This window comes from Strigops habroptila, chromosome 1, assembly GCF_004027225.2.
Source record: "Strigops habroptila isolate Jane chromosome 1, bStrHab1.2.pri, whole genome shotgun sequence".
In the NCBI taxonomy this organism is placed as follows: domain Eukaryota; kingdom Metazoa; phylum Chordata; class Aves; order Psittaciformes; family Psittacidae; genus Strigops; species Strigops habroptila.
In genome coordinates this window covers 124,129,915-124,150,326 of record NC_044277.2, presented here as the reverse complement: position 1 = coordinate 124,150,326, position 20,412 = coordinate 124,129,915, and the positions used below count along the sequence as shown (strand labels likewise).

At 36.9% G+C, this 20,412-nt stretch overlaps 1 protein-coding gene across 1 annotated transcript in view; it reads left to right on the top strand.

Moving 5' to 3' along the window:
- COL28A1 (collagen type XXVIII alpha 1 chain) overlaps nucleotides 1–20,412 on the top strand; it is a 60,250-nt gene that overhangs the window by 20,576 nt on the left and 19,262 nt on the right. Inside the window, exons 14-25 of the mRNA XM_030511838.1 lie at nucleotides 47–115; nucleotides 1,034–1,102; nucleotides 1,588–1,656; nucleotides 2,350–2,418; nucleotides 3,788–3,856; nucleotides 4,951–5,022; nucleotides 6,952–7,020; nucleotides 7,616–7,687; nucleotides 8,338–8,406; nucleotides 11,074–11,142; nucleotides 16,155–16,223; nucleotides 18,411–18,479. Coding sequence (XP_030367698.1) covers nucleotides 47–115; nucleotides 1,034–1,102; nucleotides 1,588–1,656; nucleotides 2,350–2,418; nucleotides 3,788–3,856; nucleotides 4,951–5,022; nucleotides 6,952–7,020; nucleotides 7,616–7,687; nucleotides 8,338–8,406; nucleotides 11,074–11,142; nucleotides 16,155–16,223; nucleotides 18,411–18,479 — 834 coding nt within the window. The remainder of the gene's footprint in view (nucleotides 1–46; nucleotides 116–1,033; nucleotides 1,103–1,587; nucleotides 1,657–2,349; nucleotides 2,419–3,787; nucleotides 3,857–4,950; nucleotides 5,023–6,951; nucleotides 7,021–7,615; nucleotides 7,688–8,337; nucleotides 8,407–11,073; nucleotides 11,143–16,154; nucleotides 16,224–18,410; nucleotides 18,480–20,412) is intronic.

The following is a 20,412-nucleotide window of genomic DNA, read 5'->3' as shown; positions in this document are numbered from 1 at the left end:
AATGGAATTGCTGGTATAGTCTGAATATGTGTCTCTTTTCTTACAGGGACCACGTGGCCCTGATGGTTTGCCAGGTGAGAAAGGTCTCCCAGGAGAGGGCATTCAAGGCCAAAAGGTAGTTTTATGGAAATTACTTTTTTTAACATTGTGGGTCACATTTGCAGTGGTGTCTAAGTTGCTTAAGATCATTGGTCATTCCACCGGTATAAAATAACAGCTGATGGATCTTGGTCTTCTGAATATCTCTCTGTGTTCAGAAACTCTATCAAGATGACTACAAAAAAGTTGTACAGTCCCTCTATCAGTAGTAAATTAATGATTCTCCTATTTATGTGTTAATAAAATACCTTATTTTGGTAGCATTAATAAGAGAAATAATCTGAAAAACTACTTAGCTATTTGGGTTCTGTATTGGAAGAAAACATTCAGGAACTGTTTTCATTCTGCCTTACCATTTTGGGAAACTGAAAGATGGGTTGTATGAGTCCCTATGGACAGTTACCTCATTAAGGGCACTTGCTGGCTTAATACATGTGAACATTCCCTTTTTTAAAAATAAGTACAAACAAACAAAGATTTATGATTCATTCACAACTGGGCTTCCCATCAAAATGCATCCCTCTTTTTTAGTGGCTTCAAGATTCTCTAGAGCCTTGAACTATTAAGCAAAGAAGGCTTTTCTTCCTTTTATGGGAAAGATGTGAGTCATGTCCTTGCACCACGTTCCAAACTGCTCTCTCTGACTAATGAACATATCATCACATTTACAAAATGTAGCTTCCTTCTTCCTAGTATTTCGTTTTCTCCTTCTGAAGTCCTGTGTTCAACAATACAGTGAATGCAGATGAAGCATTTAATGAATTGTAACTGAATCACTTTTCTCTAGTACTGCCAATTACATTGACTATTTTTCTTGTTTGTTTGTGAAGGAATACTGTTTTCCTCATTAACCACATTGTGATGACCAGTTTGTCTAAGATGGTGTTCTTCATAAATTCTCAAATACAGTTACAAAACTGTCACGTATTTCTAGGGTGAAAAAGGCTCTGAAGGTGTAGCTGGTCCTCCTGGACCGCCAGGTCAACAAATCAAAGGAGACAAGGTGAGGCACAGAGTATTTTTCTAATCATATCCATAGCTAACTATATTTATAGTTAAATTAATGATGAATTATTCACACATCACAACAATACAAAGGTATGTTTTACCTGGAATCTAAGGAACAATGATCCTCTGTTCCATGCAGCTCCATAGGCTGCATCTGCTTATCAAGGAGCTGAGCCTTTTGATGTTAAATGGCAGGGGGACAGACTAAGGACTGTATTCTATGCATCTGGGAGTATGAGGAAAGGAATTGACTTTTTCCTCCTAAATTTATTTCAGAAATACTGTAGTTAAAATATTTTAAATTTTATTTAAATATTTGTAAACTGTGAAAAACCCTTTGAGTCATCTAATCCAATGGACATGGAATAGGCAAAGGAGCACTCTGACTTTTAAAATTTGTTAGCTTTTTGATGCCCAGTCCCCCAAAGAGGGACCCAGAACAATTTTAATTCCCTTTGCTTGATGAAATTCTTTTTATAGGGTGAACAAGGCCAAGTAGGACCACAGGGCCCAGCAGGACCACCAGGAATAGGCAATCCTGGAAGCCAGGTAAGTTTATATTTTGGACGTATAATGAGCATTTGCACATAGTTTACATTTTATACTTTAGCAGATTTTGATGTGAAGACATTAAAAATCTCATAGTGATTTTTAATTTTAAAAAGTATCAAACCAGTCTTTAGGCAAAGCTTGTAATTGCAAGTGATTCCAACTGATCTGAATGGTCTTAGAATCAACCAACAGAAATTTGACCTAATCTGCATAATAATTTGCACGGGAGATAAATCAGGTGCATTGCTTGGATGATGACATATTATAGATAACAGTTCCACAAGGTAAGAATCTATCACTTCTGAATTTCAAGCCCTTTGAAGCTTGAACAGCCTTTAATAGTTGGATAGAGAAAACTGAAACATCCCAAAAGATTTTTTGAGTTTTGTTTTTTTGGAAAGAAGATAAGTGTTCGTGCTTCCACAATGCTATGGATCAGGGCTTAAATGCAGATACTGAGGCGCTTCACTAAATAGTAGTTGTCATTACACTTGAATACATCAGTGAAATCCAGAGGATAGTGACAAAGGAAAAATAAAACCAAGATCTCCGAACTAAGCCTGAGCACAGGCATAGAAATTGTTTTCTTTTGAAGATAAGATAAAATCGTGATTAACTGAAAGATGGAAATGTGATGAATTTCAGATGTGGAAGAGTGTAATGGACTAACTCATTTATTTTACCTTGTAGGGTATACAGGGTCCACAAGGAAACCCTGGGGCAAAAGGATCTAAAGGTTTTGGTCTGCCAGGTCCAAAGGTAAAGATTCACATACTATTTTTTAAAAATAGTGCCAGCAAGAAACAACAAGCAATATATCTTTGCCAGGTTTTTCAAGAGTCTCTTTGATGAGATGAAAATGTAACTCTTTGTTGGAGATAACAATTCACTTTTGAATCTTTGAGGGGAAACCACCCATGTTATCAAGGTGTTCCCCAGGTGGAGCCTATGACTTCTGCTTAGCATCAGCCCTTAACCTTTGTGAATGGGGATTTTAGGTTCTAAATGAAGGCAAATTTATAAATGAAGCATCTTTCAGACATGTTTATATCAGTTTAATTTGGTGCCATATACACATTGTGTTCAAGTAAAGCATTTTACCAAACAGCTGTAAAACAGTGATGGTTTTGAGACTTAAGGCTAGTCCCACCATGCCTTCCGCCTGTCCTTCAGCCTTCTGTGGTCGTCATAAGAACCAAAACCAAAGATAGAAACACTAGAAGAGAAAAAATTGCTTAAATGCACTTAGTAGCTGACACTGCACCACAGAAGGAGGGAAAGTAGGCAGAGAACAGGAAAGTGGAGTAAACAATTACAGCTGTCCAAGCCCAGACCTCTAGCAATGCAGTGTCAGGTGAACACTGTCAGAAGAGGAAAGGGGAATTGCTGAAATACTAAGGAGAGCAAGCAGAATAAACTGATGAACTGTAAAGCAGAAGTGTGCTTTGTAATCACCTTGATGTACAAAAGGAAGACATTAGTCGCTGTAGCAAAAGCAGGGAGAAATACAATAATTTTCTTTGGCATGTAAGTAGCAGTTACAGCAGCAACATTTAATATTAACGTAGGGAAAAATAGGTAGCTGTGAAACATGTTATGTATGAGGACAATTTTCCTAATGTGAAAAGTATTTTTAAAATCAAAATTGGAAAGTGGAATTCCTATTTCTTTAACTGTTTCAGAACAACTGGAAGGAAGAATCATGAGGGTAAAACTTTCTCTTAAGCAGAAGTTCTGGTATTTATTTGGGCTCACTTTTCATTCAGTGACCAAAGAAATTTTGATTTAATGTTATAAAGTCTAAAAAGAAAATGTTTTAAAACAAAAAGGAGAAAGTTGGAATGATTCACTTTTAGACTTTTTGCCCACTGCAAGGTTAAATAAAATAGATGCATCCTACAAGTTACTGAGCTTTTTAAAGAACAGAATTTTCCGGTTAAAACTTCTTGGTTGAAAACTTGACTGCTTAGCACTATGGAATCACAGAATCATAGAGTATCTCAAGTTGGAAGGGACCCCTAAGGATCCTCAAGTTCAATTCTGTGTGTAAACCAGTTAGTGAAATAGTGCAAGAAATTAATAAAGCTAGATTGTGTCTCTTTGTTAAACAAAAGACTTTTGTTACTAGGGTCAACCAGGTGAACCCGGACAAAAAGGAGAACCAGGGCATCCAGGAACTGGTGTACGAGGACTTAAAGTGAGCCTATTTTTGTTTGTCACTGCTCCTTACAGGGTCTTCTAATTCTTTCACTAGTTGCTGATAAACTAAGTAAAAGATTTTTGATATAAATTGACTATGATCAAAATAAGAAGGAATTTCAGTGACAGATATTCACTTAACTTCACAGCTTTAGCTTTTAAATGCAAAATGCTGTGCTAGAGCTCCCACCCTCTCTCCTAAAATTATTACTGCAGCCATAACTAGAATGGAGCTTTCCCCATCTTTTCTAAGCTTGTGAGGTATTTCTAAAGCCTGTTAGAAATGTTACTACCTCTGTTCCCCTGCAGTGATTTGGGAAAAAAAAAGCCCAATCTGTGATACAGTGGTGGTCATACTGCCTACATGTTAGAAGAGCCACGAAACACTTGCAGCTTTGAATTTCACTCAATGGCAGCAGTGAAGAAACACTTCAGCTGCCATTTTGAAGACTGCAGACCTGTCCTTAATGATTTAAGTAGGGCTTCCAAAATCTTGGGTAAGATGACATAAACATCTTGTTGGTGGTGATTTTTCCCAGGATCGTTGAAGAAGTACTTGGCAGGACTAGTTCTTATGGATAGTTTCAACTTTTTGTGGCAAGTCTTAAAAGTAATGCCTAGACACATTTATACAACCAGCGAAGTGTTAAGTCTCCAGTCAACAACTCCATTTAGGCATTTTTGGCTGACCATTCCTTAAGTCCCAGATGTTTGAATTTGCAAGTAAATCACATTTGTATCATATTGTTCTTGTGCACAGAATAACAAACAGCATTCAATCATCTTTCAGAATAACAAACAGCATTCAATCATGTTTTTACTCACTGAATAAATGTAAATCTATTTAATACAAACCCAAGATTTAAGAAGTAGGTGAGGAGCTTGGAAAGAAATTTAAAATACTTATTTTAGATTATATGGATAGAAAAAATTACTGACTTTACAGAGTATTTAACTTACTGGGGATAACAGCCTTTATTTGAGCAAAAATATTATATATAACTAATTATATTTTAACACACTGTTAGGTCTATTTTACAGAAGGAAGACTTACTTGAAGTATGCAGATATAATTATTTATTCTTCTTGAAGGGAGATATAGGTCTAACAGGACTTCCAGGAGAGAGAGGGGTGCAGGGAGATCCTGGAAAATCAGGGAAAAAGGTAAGGAAATATATTTTACCACATGTAAAAGGTGTAGAGAAAAGAAGAACAAATTATTATTTGCAGGTATGCAATGTCAAGGAGTTCATCGTGTAGGAGGGCATGTGCCAGTACTTCTGCCAGGGAAAAGGGACTGGGCTAGTTGAGATGTTTCCAATAAACCATCTGAATCTTCAACTGATTTAGCTGCGCTGCGTTCTGTGGGCTGTTGACTACTGTTAAACTTCACAGTCTTCTTGGAGAACAGATAGGTTGTACCTTTACCCTGTTCCTCACAGCCTATTCAGATATTTCCTGACACCAAGAAGTCATGCTCACAGTGATGTGACTTAGAACATCTGGCAGGGTGGCGAACTCTGACTGAAACCTGTCAGCCTGGTACAGACACCATCACAAACAGCTGAAACCAGGGCTGCTTGTTTCCAAGGGAAATTCTGAGATTTTAGGAGACACTCTGCCACATTGGGAAAAAGAAGCATAAATTCAAAATGGTGGAAAGGAATTTAGAGGAGTGCAAAGCTGAGTGCCCAAAATAGTCAATTTAGAGTAAGTTAAATAGAGGGTTTTAATTTTACTCTTTCCAAATAGAATGAGCTGCTGAGTGGGCAAAACTCAATTCTTTGGCTGATTCTTGAATTGCTGCTGAGAATCCAGGTGCCTCCACGCTCTGCTACTGTGCAGCTCTTAAATGAGGGTAGCAGCTGGCCAATGTGTAGAATTGATGAACTGAACGTGATTCAGAGTAAGCAAATCAGCACTTTTTGACTGCAAGTCTTTAATCAGAAGATATCTGAATAGCTGTAATAAACATCTATTAAGAATGCAGCTTTGCATTTTTTTCATCTACAAGGGCAGTGCAAATACCAGTTTGACAAGCTACACCTGAGTCAGTAAGTCTTCCGCTGTGGAAAAATATGTAGCATTTCTGTTGCTGCTTAATTAATATAAATTAATATAAATCTTCATAATATTTGAAATCGCCCACTATGTAAGTGCTCAAGGAGACCCCAGTGTATCTGAAGTCAAACATCAGTTACAATAAATATAGGGTTAAAGTTACAGATGGCTTTTGTATTTTGGAATGCTGGGGTATTTTTCACTTGCATGTTGCCTTTATTCTGATGATCAACTTAGTGCTGTCACCTTCACTGTTGTAATTCATTATAGGTGAAAATATTAGTACTGAGCAGCTACCTTGGGTGTTTGCGACAGCGCAGAGAACAGCTTGATGCTTGCAGTGGGTAGCATGGTGATGTTAAGGCAGTTATTTGCATGTGTGAAGCGGTGTCACAGTAGTGGGGTATGCCTATCAACAGCAGGCTCTGTAATGCCACTACCATCAACAGCTCAAATCAGAAATGGATTTTTAAACTTTATTTTAACCTCCTTTTCACTTTCTGAATTGCCTACAAGCATTCAGATATGCTAATCTGACTTATATTATGCATAAATAATAACGTTCCTTAATAGAACATTTTATGTGGATTATTTGCTAATTATTTGAAGTGATGTTTCTGGCTAATGTTTGCTGCCTGGATTGGTCTTTGGCTACAGAGTTGCTTAAAATTACTGCTTCTTAAAAGTTGTTTGTCTTAAAATTGGTCAACCAAGACCTTTTCTGATAACTGCAAGCATTTCTCTTCTTCATATGAGTATATGCATGCAATTCCTCCCACAAAGATTGATGCAATTGCAGATGGCACTATTACAGTTGAGTAATGAATTGTAATGAGTTGGAAAATGAGGAATATATATGCAGCAGGGTGGAAGGGGTTTAAGAAGACAGAATACATTATTTTTTGTAGGAAAAAAGTTAATCAGATATTTACTGACATTTCTGGGTAAAGTGTTATGCATTGTTTCTCATAAGTCTATTGATTCAATAAAATTAGCTACATGAGAATTGGTTAACCATCTAATCTCTGTTAGGGAGAAAAGGGAGATCAAGGTCCAAGAGGCCCAGAAGGACCCCCCGGCAAAGGAGATGTAGGCCAAAAGGTATGGCTTGACATGCACACTGGAGAAATACTACAACTTTAGAAGGACCTTTTTTATAAGAGTTCAGATTATAGCCCATTTTTTCATTCATTATGTCTTAAAGTAGCAACTATAGTTTAACTGATGATTTAAAAGATTTTGAGAGCGATGCGTTCCTTGGCATGATCAAGTGCAGCAAAATTGGACTATAAACATAGACCCTAAATTAATTGAGCTGTAGAGATTTCCTAAAATCTTAATAAAGAGGTTGCATTAAAGTTACAAGAGGCAAATTATCTCAGTATGCTGATAGGGAGAGACAAGAGAAATTATGTGGCTAGTTAGATATCTAAATATGAAATTAAATCCTGGAAAGATGTATTTATTAGTACACAGACAGCTTTTATCTCCCACCTAGTTAAGTTTAGGACATTTGGAGCAGATTCTAAAACTGAGTGGGATTTCAGTTTGACTTTAGCATATAAATACCTTTCTAGTTATGGGCATCATTATGATAATTATATATATATATAAAATATAATTATGGTTATTTATGTATCTCCCAGTTAGGAATGAATCTTGGCTGTGGTTGATAAAATGGTTTGTTTTTCCTCAGGGTGACCCCGGAGAAAAAGGATCCCAAGGACTGACTGGTTCTAAAGGAGTACAAGGCCCAGCTGGACCAAAAGTAAGCTTGTTCTTCCCCTATTACTTTGTAAAAGGATGTATGGAGTTTTTGTATTTTGTAAAAGAATCTATGGAGTTTTTGTAATGTACAGATTTCTTAAGCATCTGATGCTTGGAGACTTAACAGGAAAAAAGGAAAAGCAGAAATATTTTCTTCTGCTGTCCTGAATGACACAAAAGTCCCAAGGAGAAAAAGAATAGGTAAACATAGAATCACAGATCTTGTAGTTATGCATGAGGACTGAGAAGCTAAATTAAAGTTGTCCAAATGATCCTAACTATGAGCATTTAGCAAATTTTTACTTTGAAACAATAATTTGTTATAATATTTTGTAAGTGGCATTCTGAATGGTAAGGAAATCAAAATAATGCAACCGTTCTGGTTGCATTGGCTTTGTAAGCCAGGCACAAAACATTAATTAAAGTTAAAAAATCAAATACACAGTTCAACCAATAGTTACTTAAAACATGAAGCATGGACAGGCTTTCACAAGAACAGAAACTTGATTTACGGTTTTTTCCCAATATTGCCTATATTGTAGATAGATCTATATTGTAGATACTTTTATAATATGAAGTGTTAAAAAACCTTTTTGTTACTTGTACAGAAAATGAAATTGTTTTAATCTAGATGATGCAATTTTGTAACAGGGTGAACGGGGAGAGAATGGACCACCTGGTGTTGCTGGATCATCTATTCGGGGACCTGCTGGACCAAAGGTGATTGATTATGTGATTGTTTGCTGGAGACCAGAGACTGGAAAATTTCTGGTGCGCATTTCTGTCAAAAGAATATAAGTTAAAGATGTTAAAATTCCTTGTTGTAGTAACAAAGATGACTGAATTTTAGGAATAAGGACTGAAAGGTACTAAAAATTAACAATGCATGTTTGTGAGCCCTTTAACAGGACGCTGAACTTAATACGTGCTATTGCCTCCTGAATCCATTTGTTAAAAAAAAAAAAAAAATCCTTATAACATTTCTGTTGTGTCTTTGAAGTTTTTTTTCTGTGGTTTTTTTGTTTTGTTTTGTTTTGAATTTACTATGTATTTTGTTTCTTAGACCTGAATGTGGCAGTAAATCCCTACAGGAATGTGTCTATGTATAGTTCTAGATATGCTGAACTAGATAATTTTTTGGAGGTGAATGTTTGTATGTCACTTCCAAGTGAACAGCTGGCCTGTAGATACTACTTTAAATGAAATGAAATGTCATATATGAGGTAGCTAGACCTACATCCATCTCATTTTCTGTATGGGGAAAATGTATTTGAAATGAGTGGGAATTGTCCTGCTAAGTAAAATACGCAGATTCAGCAACAGTAAATATAACTCTGAAGGTTTCAAAAACATTTGAAAATTCACTACCACCACATTTTTATTTTAAGAATAAAAGAGTTGCAGTTTGTGTAAATAAATCAGTTTACTTCAATTGCTGCTTTTCAGCTTTGGTGATAGATAGTTTTTAGGATAGAGAAATCACTAATGTGCATCCTATCACTCTGAAGACATTTCATCCCCATTTTTATTCTTCCTTAAAAATATATATGCCCCCTCCCCAACCCCCCTCAAGCAGATATAGGTATTGTACATACAATGTACTCATGAGCCTGGCAACAGGGCATCACAGAGGGCTGGGATGTGGTTTGGACATGCTTGTGTGTGGAGGAGGGAGAAAGAAGGGAATGCAAGAAGCTCAAGGTACACCTGGAGTAAAAATGCAACCAAACTTTATCTCAGGAAAGTATAAGTGGCATGCTATAATGCACAACTTGTATAAAGACAGGTTTCACTACACCAGTCTGCCGTCTTCACATTTTTATGGTTGCTGTGGCATTTTTTGAATAGACCATTAAGGGAGTCAAGATGGTTTATTGATAAAACTCATGCTAAAAAAAAAGAACGTTGTTGACTTTACTGCCTTTTTCACTCTGATTTTATTCTGTTCAATATACTTCATATCACTTTCATAGCAGACTGGCCAGGATCCAGAATTAACTGGGGTCTGTAGGAGTTTTTCCACACTCTACTGAATTTTAGATGAGGAGTTTTATGTGCAGTGGCTGATGCAAGAAAGCAAGTATTTCGGGTAATTACAAAATGCAAGTTGATTTTTAGAAAATATGCAAAAATTTATCTCTTTAGCTCCATAATAATTTCTTTGTTTAAAGACATATCTGCTGTGTTTCTGACAATTGCTCAATAATGTAACAGGCTGCAGAGGTCTGTTTTCTCTCTCCACTGTGGAAAGTACGATGATTACTAGTAATTGTGTTCTTGGAAAATCCTGGTATCTGCACTAGTGAAGCCAGACATTATAAATTTCTAATGCAGGGAATTCACGTGCTTTTCAAAGCTGGGAGTTATCAGGGTCTGAGGTCTTTTTGTTACATCTCTTGAGCATTTGATGTAGCAGTGGAGGATTGCTAGACAACTTCTGAACAGGCATGGTTGTGTTCACTGGAAATTTATTTATTTTAAGCAACACCCATGTTTGGGGACTAGAGTTTTATTTCCCTTGACAACCATTATTACTAATGTGGAGACAGTAACATTTGATAGCTGGTTTTTTTCATATTCCTTTCTCATGGTTACAGCTGCTCAGTGGTTTTGATAGAACATTTCATCTGCATTCCCTAGTGAATGATTCTTGAAATACTGCCTGTCCTTCTCACTACTGTTAAAAATTGCAAGTTTCATTGAAAATCAAAATTTTCTATTTAAGACCCTTAATATAAAGTGAGACATTTATTGCCAATAGATTAAACACAGATTAAAGACAGATTTTTCTCTATGGGGGGATAATATGAGGAACTTGAATTTGAAGTCTGATTGCTTTCCAGAAAAGCCACCGATAGAGCTAAGATTACCAAACAGTTGTACTAGGTAGTATTTGAGGGAAGAAAAGAAGTTTCTTCCTGAGCCTTCAGCCTGTGGAGCTCACAATTTTGAAGTGCTGCACACTTGCATCTTTCTGAACATACTCTGTGTCAGCACTTGTCTTTAAATTTCTTTGTTATTCTCTTTGTGCTCTGACAGAAACAAGGTTATGTATCCTTGCTTGTGTGGGCAAAAGCAGGCAGAAACCACAAGTGAGTCTGGCCATGGAGACTGAATTATGCTACTCAACCTTCAGTTGAAAACTGAAGCTGTCAAGTTATTCATCAAAACAGAACACGCTCTTTGACACAGTTGTGGAGAAGCAAAAGTATAAGTGAGGTCAGAATCAAGGTAGTAAAAGCTTCCTCTAGAAAAACTGATTTCATATTACCTAGCTCAATAATTGTCACTGTCACAAAGAGTTGAATACTTGTTCTTTTCTGTAAAACTTTGTAAAGTAAAACTGAAAATAATGAATATGGGTTTGCTTTTGTTTCTTTTTGATAGGGGGATCCGGGTCCCAAGGGGCCACCGGGAGATGATGGACTTCCTGGAAATTCAATAATGGGACCAACGGTAGGAGTTCTAGACAAAATATGAAAAATAAAGAAACATGAGATATGAAAAACTCTTGCAAATATGCAGAAACCATTTAAGCAACATTTTTGGGAAAATAACTGACCAGTTCTTCAACTTTTACATCATTCCAGTTTAAGTCTACTTTTAAATATAAGCTTGATATCTTTTCAAAGAAGAAACACAAAAAAGATTAAATAGTTAGTCCAGTGTACCTCACCCTGCAAATTTCCCTCAGGAAGTCTTCATTAGGAAGGTAGCTCTTCAAATTTAGCTCCGCCTTTCATTATCTCATGTGGTGTGTCCTGGGTTCAGCTATAGCAGTCATTTTTCTCCTGCTTAGTAGCTGGTGCAGTGCTGTGTTTTTTAACTTTCAGCCTGGGAACAACGCTGATAACACCGATGTTTTTAGTTGTTGCTAAGTAATGTTTATTCCAACCAAGGACTTTCTCAGTCTCATGCTTTGCCAGGGAGGAGGGGAAGCCGGGAGGAAGCAGAGACAGGACACCTGACCCAAACTAGCCAAAGGGGTATTCCATACCACAGCACGTCATGCCCAGTATATAAACCGGGGGGAGTTACCCGGAAGGCCCAGATCACTGCTCGGGTCGGGCTGGGTATCGGTCGGCGGGTGGTGAGCAATTGTATCCTCTCCCCTTGTTATTTCACTAATCGTTATTATCATTGGTGGTAGCAGTAGTGGTTTTGTGTTATACCTTAGTTGCGGGACTGCTCTTATCTCAACCCGTGGGAGTTGCATTCTTCCCATTCTCCTCCCCATCCCTCCGGGAGCGGGGGGAGGAAGAAGTGGGGGGGGGAGTGAGCGAGCGGCTGTGTGGTTCTGAGTTACCGGCTGGGCTCAAACCACGACAGGTGTTTTATACCTCTCTATGGGCAATATGCTCTTTAGTAAGTATAAAAAGAGAGGTATTAGTTATTTTAATAGTGGCATTTCAGTATTACCAATCTTGCACATTCAAAAACATAAGTAAGACCCAAAATGAAGAATTTTAAAAGTTTTTTTTTTTGAAGTATTTATTTGCATATAAGTTACAGAATAGGATTTACTTGGTTATATAATTTACATTTTTAACTTCCACACCAAGAATGGAGTACAGTAGTCTGTGGCAGGATTGCTGTGCTCACTGTTTTTGAGCCTTTAGTGGTTAACTAAAGTGAAAGACAAGATAAAACTGAGGATTCACTGGTACGCAAAGATTGCAGTCTTTGGAAAAGAGAGAGACTGAAAAATTTTCTGTAGTATGCATGAATTGACATAAAGCTTCTTGAAGAATAAGGTGAAACCAAGGACCATCCTCTTGCCAGTGGGAAATAAGTTAGAGGAAAAGGATATAGATTAATTTGCAAAGGATGAAATGTATGGGGTTTTATCATTGTTGAACAGTGAAGCGACCTTTTCAACGAATTGTTCTGTCTCCTCTGTTTCTTAAGTGGTAATACTAGTTCAGGATTACTGTTAGGTACATAGAGTTATGACTGCTATTTCTCCTTGCATAATGCATTACAGTTATCAGCATGGAATTTTGTCTGATATTTTGTCACCAAATTACTCAAAACCTTAAGTAGGGTCTTTCCTCAACTCCTTGAAATTGCCTTTCATGTAACTAATCAGAATAATATGGTGTCATTAGAAAACAGCGCTACACACCTTTCTACACTATTTAAGAACTGAAAAACACAGTCCCTAGAATAGATCCCGTGTCCTCTAGTGCAAAAACTGGGTATATATCCTTTTACTTTGCAGCTTTCTCTGCTTCACCTTTAATACATTTTATGATATCATATTGTACTTCTATCAGTCATAGTCTGGGCTGAAACTTCCTTAAGCCTTTTGCCACTTTGATAAGGGAATAGTTCAGGAAGACTTCCTTCAGTGTTTGGGAAAGATGCCATTCTGCCATTCTTGTGATCTTCTTTCCAGACTGAAATCAGGAACCTTCTTAGTAAAACTTTGGGGTTTTTTTTAACATTTACCATGTCTGTACATAAAATGTTCCACTAAATTCCACTGTTTCACTTTTTGGGAATATAGTTGATTGATAGACTCAAATTCAGAGACCAATTAGTTTATGTGTACCTAACACAATGTAGTTCAAAGTAAAACAACTTAGTGCAGTAACTTCTGTGTGATAACATCTTAGGAATACCAATAATGCTTTACTCCTACCAGAGGATGCTGGATAGCACATTGATCCATGTGCATTCAGTAGCTTGTCTTTTCGAATTTTCAGAAACTCTAAATTAATTTACTTTGTCTATAATCTAGAATGCTACTTCATGCTTTTTTCTTATAAAAAGAAGTGATGAACATGACTTATTTGTCCAGTCATACCTAATCATTTAGGTTTTGATTATGTCAGTTATTTTTTCATAACAATGACCATGGAGAGATTTATATTTATATTCTATTTATCTTTTTTCTTTCTTTCTTTCTTCTTTGAAAGAGTGTAGAAGCAACTATCTCTATATTATTGCTTTCAGAAAATTACTTTAAAACCTGTCCTGGAAAGGTTGCCCAAGTAGATTAATTAATTCAGCATGCCATCTGTGACGTTAATGGCAGTTGCCTTGTTGCCAGCAAGCTGCCTTAGAGTGAGTCACAGTGATTGCCTTTTCCAGACCCCACGAAACTCTGGGAAACAGCAGTCACAGAACTGCACCTGGGACATACATTGTGTATTTTTCATGCAGCTATTAAAAAATTAAATCTAAATCACATGCACTAAAACTAAACAATTAGTCCAAGTTGGATGAGGCTTTGAGGAACCTGGTCTGGTGTGAAGTGTCCCTGCTCATGGCAGGGAGATTGCAGCTAGATGAGCTTTCAAGTCGCTTCCAACCCAAGCCATTCTATGATTCTATGACTTAGAGAACTGTTTCTTACAGTAGATTTGGCCATAGATTTGACTTAAGTAGATTTATAGATGTGTTACTAATGGGAAAACCAGCCTCTTCAAAAAATTCCAATTCTTACAGAAGAGAATGTGTTAACATGTATTGGGTATTTACGACGGTCTGCTAGGATTAAATTAAAACATCTGTTTGGCTGTTTTTTACTGTAGTGGAATTAGAAGTAAAAATAGAGATGAACTCATGATCTGTGGTTTCCTTTCGTGTTTACAAAAACAATGTTATTAAACATTTCTAAAATCTTTGTTATTTTATCCACAGTTTAAGAACTATGGATATTAAGGATGAGGAAGAGGTAAAAATGACTTTCCATTATAAAGCTATTTATGAACTAGAAGCACACTCAGTGGTTAAATTTTCACAGAACTGGATCAGAATTGCATCATTTGAAAATTAGGGAACATGAAGAAACATATTCCTCAGCTAATACAGTTTGAATCTGGTAGTCAGGTTGTGTTTAAAGTCTTCCAGAGAAACTATCCCTTTGGACAGGAGAATAGGAGAAATTCATACAGGAGTGACCTACCATGTACAATTTTCTTTAAGCATAAGGCATGCTTGTATCCCTATCCCAAATTGCATCTTAAAGTAGTTTCAGGGTTTCATCTTAACCAGAACATTGAGTCTACCTTGTCTTTCTTCATTCACATGCTTCCTAACCTAAACCTGTGATGGGTATCTTTAGGAGAGCCAAAGCAGCTCTCTCATTTTAACTTGGCAGGGCTAAATTGGTTAAGAAGATCTGATTACTTGTGTCTATGGTGGAGATGTTCATGGGACAGCAAATTTGAACCCAACCTCTGGTTTTGTTGAATATCTAACTAGAATATGAGTTGGCTTGTTCTCTGGTCATGAACACTGTATTCAGACAGACCAGCCACTGAGATCTGAGCTGCTACCAGGACTCCATCCATGGTTCCTTGAAGCATTATGTTATTGCAGAAATTTCCAGGCACAATGCACAGATGAAACAGCAGATTTCAGTCATTTGTAGTTTCTTTTTTCTAGCTATTTATTTTTACCAGAGTAGTCAGAGAAATATTCACTATTTGTATGTAATTATTCTTCAGGATATGTTAACTGTATGTATATTAACAACTGACCCACCGACACTCTTGGCCCACCAACTCAGGCCAATTACATTTCTTGGTTCTGTGGGACTGAGTGAAGGGTGTACACTTCCTGTATGGCCATATACATACCATGCTTAGGAGTGGGGTGGATGTGTGACCTACAAGTATCAATAAGGATTTCTGGTGCTGTCATGTGAACATCTACAGTACAGACTGCCAGTATATCTTGAGGGATACCTCAAAGTAGTATGTTTTCTGTCTCGGTTCTGTGAAGAACAGTCTATTGCTGGCTCAGTTAATTTTCTTATTAAACGTCAGGAAAATGATCATTGGAATGAGGGAAGAGGAAAAGATTGCTATTTGCTTCTCTGCTGGTTGTGAAAGGAAGCATTGAGGTTTGAACATGCACAAATCTTCAGTGGGAGTCAGTGGAAGAGTCACAGAAGGAATGATTGTGTCCTGATATAGAGCATTTTAGGCTAAACTAAGAGAAATTATATCTTTCTTATAACCAGTTGTTCTACTATTTTTTGCTTCTTTCCCTTGTAGGATGCAGTTTTGTTTTACTGCATGGAAGAATCAATGTGATTACCTGGAAGCGCAAAAATGTGCAGCATATGATAACTTAAGGCTGGCATGTTATGTTACAGTATTGTTAAATGCATTGTTCAAACGTCAGGACTTAGCCCCAAAGTCATAAAAGTTTAACTTTCTAAATTTACCTTTGTATTGGCTAAAGATAAAGTCAATGTTCTGAATATTTCTCTCTGCAACTACAAATCTAACAATTAATAATTTCCTAATGACAACTCCTTCTGAAATTTTAATTTGATCACCTGAAGTGACAATAAAATTTCTGAGCTTTATGAACAAATTGCAAGAGCTGGTAACTGCTATTCTGTATTTCCAAAAGGATATGAAATATTTTCCTTGCATATTTGTTAATACTTGTCACATCATGATGATCCAGTTACTGGCATGGTGCCTGGCTTACTGTTTTGTATTTAGGGTAACCGGGGACTACCTGGACTACCTGGACCCCGTGGAGCAAAAGGTGATGGCTACAAAGGTGAAGCTGTAAGTACGATTTTAATTCTGTACTTCGTGTTCTAATTAAAAAAAAAAAAAAAAGAATTATTGGTTGATAACTCAATATTTAGTTACTTAAGTAAGTAAGTGCAACTAATCTCTTTCATCCTTTAGCTGATTTAAATGTTTTATATATATTTTGAAGTAATTTCCTGTCCTAGATACAGTGCCAGTTCTAGAGGCAGTTGGAACCGGCTATAAACTTCTCATTTCAGCATCCTGAAAAGGACGTCATGTAATTCCATAAAAATCTTCATGGCTGCTCATACATGTTTAATATAATCACTGCTTTGAATAATTTTCCTTCCCTTCTTCACTCCTTCCCATTTCTTTACTGTTCTTTTTTCAAGATCTCCAATAACATCTGCTTGGCCACACCTTACAGCCTTCCATTCCTTGAGGTTTCAGCTGCTTTTCATACTGAGGGGTTAAATCCTCTTTGTTGAAGATTTGCCCCTTGCCACCGCCTGGCTTTTCTGATAGTGAGCTCCAGAGGATGTCAATGCCTGCATATTCCATCTGACACATTCCATTACAAGGGCATATCACCCTAAATTTTAGTCATCCAAAGACACACAGACATTTTTCACCAACCTTTAACTAGGAAGTGAAAATACTGTTGCCATCCTTCAACCTCCACAAGTCAAACTTCCATTAGCACTATATTCTTTATGCCTGTAATCCAGCTTTATTTCAAACTACAATCACAAAGGCATTCACAAATACCCTGAGGTGGGACTAGAGTGCTTCCAAATAAGTCACGGCTCAGCTCCTATTTCCTATCATTCAAACTGATCCTGGGAAGAGCCTTTGGGATCAGAATTAGTTCAGAGGGCATTCACTCAGTATTCCTGATGTAATGCTATGTACCTGACATACTTCACAGCACACAGGAACACTAGACCAGCTCAAGACTCCCTGGAGGGTCAAGGAGTGCCAGTAACAAACCCAGACCTGTTAAAGAGAGCACATGAAAACATGCCATCCCAAATGAAAATAAAAAGCAAATGGAAAGGCAATCATGAAGAAGACATTGATGCAACTAGACGACTGACAAACTTTTAGTAGTCCTTAAAATGCCTCCTAGGAAGTGAAATTTTAAGCTTTACAAGATATCTGTTTAAACTATATAAAAAAAAACTATTGGTAGATACAGAATCAAAGAGGTCAATGAGAAGCTGAAAACTTTTCATTTCTAATTAATCAAAGAATTGAAGAGAAGCCTGGTTTGGTAACCACTGATTAAACTGATTAATAAAACAAAAGCTAGTTGTAGTCTTCCCAGTCACAGGATGACAAACTTATACATGTTTGCAGTTCCTGCATTTCTATTAGTGCCTAGGCAATTGAAAAAGAAAATAAAAAGAGCTTTGCTCTTCAATAGTATTCCTGAAATCATGTCTATTCTAGGAATCCCATCTGCAACTGCTGCAAGAATCATGCTTCTCTGCAACTCAGTCTCAGGCTTCAGTAAAAGCTGGTTGTGTTTCTCCCTGCCACATCAGCACACATCCTTGAAATGTGCGAAGGTTCTGTTGTGCTGTAGCATGCATCTTTTCCCCTTCTTTGCTGCCTTTCCATGCCATGTTATCTGTAAATACCAACTGCGTAAACCATTGGCAGACATGGACAAGATTTATGTAGCTAAGTCTCTGTAGCATGATGGGGAAAAGACATCTGCCCTATGAATGATGAAAGAGAGGCTGGGGATGCCTCCAGCAGTGCGAAAGGCAGATGTATGAACTGTGATGGATTGACTGGGGAGTTCAGGAGAACAGACTATCAAACAGAAATACACCGAAGTATGTTAGGGTTACCCAACTCCCAAATTTAGATGGCTTAGCTCTGGTCTGGTATTCCACATGTGTAATGTCTGCAATGTATGAATCATGGAGCAATGTCTGCTTTCTCACTGGTGCCTTTGAGCTGAGGACAACTCCAATGTTCTGAAGTCAAGAGCTGGACTTTTTTCCCACTACTTTGGTAGCCTTTTCAGGTTTCTACCTGGGACGGAGGATAGCTGTTGCTCAGTACACATTGTAAATGTGAAGAATTTGACAAAATACAGAAAAACCAAAGAGATATTAACTACTGCTGAAATTCTCTTTGTTGAAGAACATAAGTACTCTTTCTTTAGGACAACTATTGACATGTTTTATTCCTCTGCTCTACCAGGGACCTCCAGGACCACCAGGCCCCCCAGGACCAGCTGGCCCAAAAGGTGTGGGAGAAGCTGGACCAAAGGTACGTGTGCAGTGGTGGTAGATGCATCTGACTAGTAGACAAGGTAGACAAACATCTCTCAAAAAATGCATTAGATTAGAATGGTGTATTTATGACAAAATGCTGCGATCTCATCTCACACTTTCTGTTTCAGTTAGAAGAAAAGTTTGTGATAGGCTTTTCTGCCATAATAGATAGAAATCAGTTCTTGTTTTATCTCCACATTTGATGCAAATCTGCAGGTTTGCCATAAATCCAAAGGTGCAGGATGTTTCAAAATGCTGGAGTTTCCATGTGGAAGTCAGAATCCAACACAGGCAGAGTATTGCCTTATAATTATGCACTTCCTATCTCCCGCAGACTCCAAGGGACTCAAGGAAAATGTTGGTTACATGGAACTAGTGAGTGATTTTTAAAGTTCTTAGAAATGGACCTAAGAGAAGACTATAAACCTGTATCTAAAATTAGTATTAGTTTAGAGGCAAAACTTGGCAGAAAAACAAAACAAAACTGGTAAAGGGATTAGAAATGCAACACTGAAACACAAGTTTTTTCATAAAACACAGAATAGCTGAAGTGTTATAAGCTTCTAAGCAGTATGTAATTCACCTAAAAAAATGTATTGTAACTGCTATGTTATAATAAGATGGAAAAAAGACACTTAAGACTAAAATGATAAAAGAAATTGCTTTAAAATATCCCACAGAGTGGTTTTATTAATGATTTCCTCGTTACATATGTGAAATAGGAAGTAAGCAGCCTGTGGCAGGAGAAAGCAAAATAAATACTGCCCAAACAAGTTTTTTCGCAAACAGAAGGAACTTTCAACTTCAGTTCCCAGAACATAAGAATTCCCATTTAAAATAAACAACGATAACCTCTTAAAAAATGTATCCACAATAAAGGAGAAACTGGAGGGCGTTCATCCTTAGAATGACCTGACCTTAGAAGTACCATACAATGGCCTGACAATGGGATCTGGGAAACCTGGCTTTGTGCTCCTATTATGAATTACTGCTTATCAAGACATTTCACATAATGTAATGCAAGGTCTGGCCCATGACACAAACTACTAAGGGACTAAAAATAATTTCAGTTATGTTATTTAATATAGACTTACAGAAAATACATACAGCTAAACTAATTAGATCTTCTTTTATATGAGATTATATCTTTTCCAAATAGAGATAACAGGCTTGATATAATACAGACATTTTTCTTGGTACTACAGAAGAACATTTCATAAAAACCTTAGAACGTTGTATGTAATTATTAAGGCAGATATTGATTAAAATGTAATTTATGACTACAGAATGTGTAGGGGCATCATTATGTCTAGAATTCTCCCTCAGTTCCTAAATGCATAATTCTGAAAAGTAGTGTTTCCCAAAGATAAGGAATTGGAAAGTAGTGTCGGGAAATCAAATAAGATGATCTCCTACTGTAATGCCAGCGTCGAAAAATTTCAAACCTAGAAATATAAATCAGAATTTCAGTAAGAATAGAGGGCTTTAATTTAAAGAAATTTGAGTTAAATCCAAAATGAAAATAAAAGATTGTATTATTTTTTTAAGTGGAATGAAACCACTAGAACAGTTGCAGTGAAATTTTTCACAACTGGAAGTTTTAAAATCAGCATTTGTGGTTGTGTTTCTGAAAAGTATCACAAATATACAAGGTATTCAGAAATGCACTTAGGAAAATCATAGTGCCCAGCTTATATGAGAGATCAAAAAGTGGGTCACAAGTCCCTCTTGTTGTTATAATAATTCATGTATTGCTGGGACAAGCAATACTTCAGCTGTATAATTATTAGGAAAATTCCAACCCAGATCATGAACGGTGGAAGTACAATATGGTATCATAAAATGCAGGAGGTAAAAGCTGTAAAGTAAAGGAAAATATATCCAGTTTTTGAAGTGGAGAACATGGAATCTAGTCATTTTATCACAGT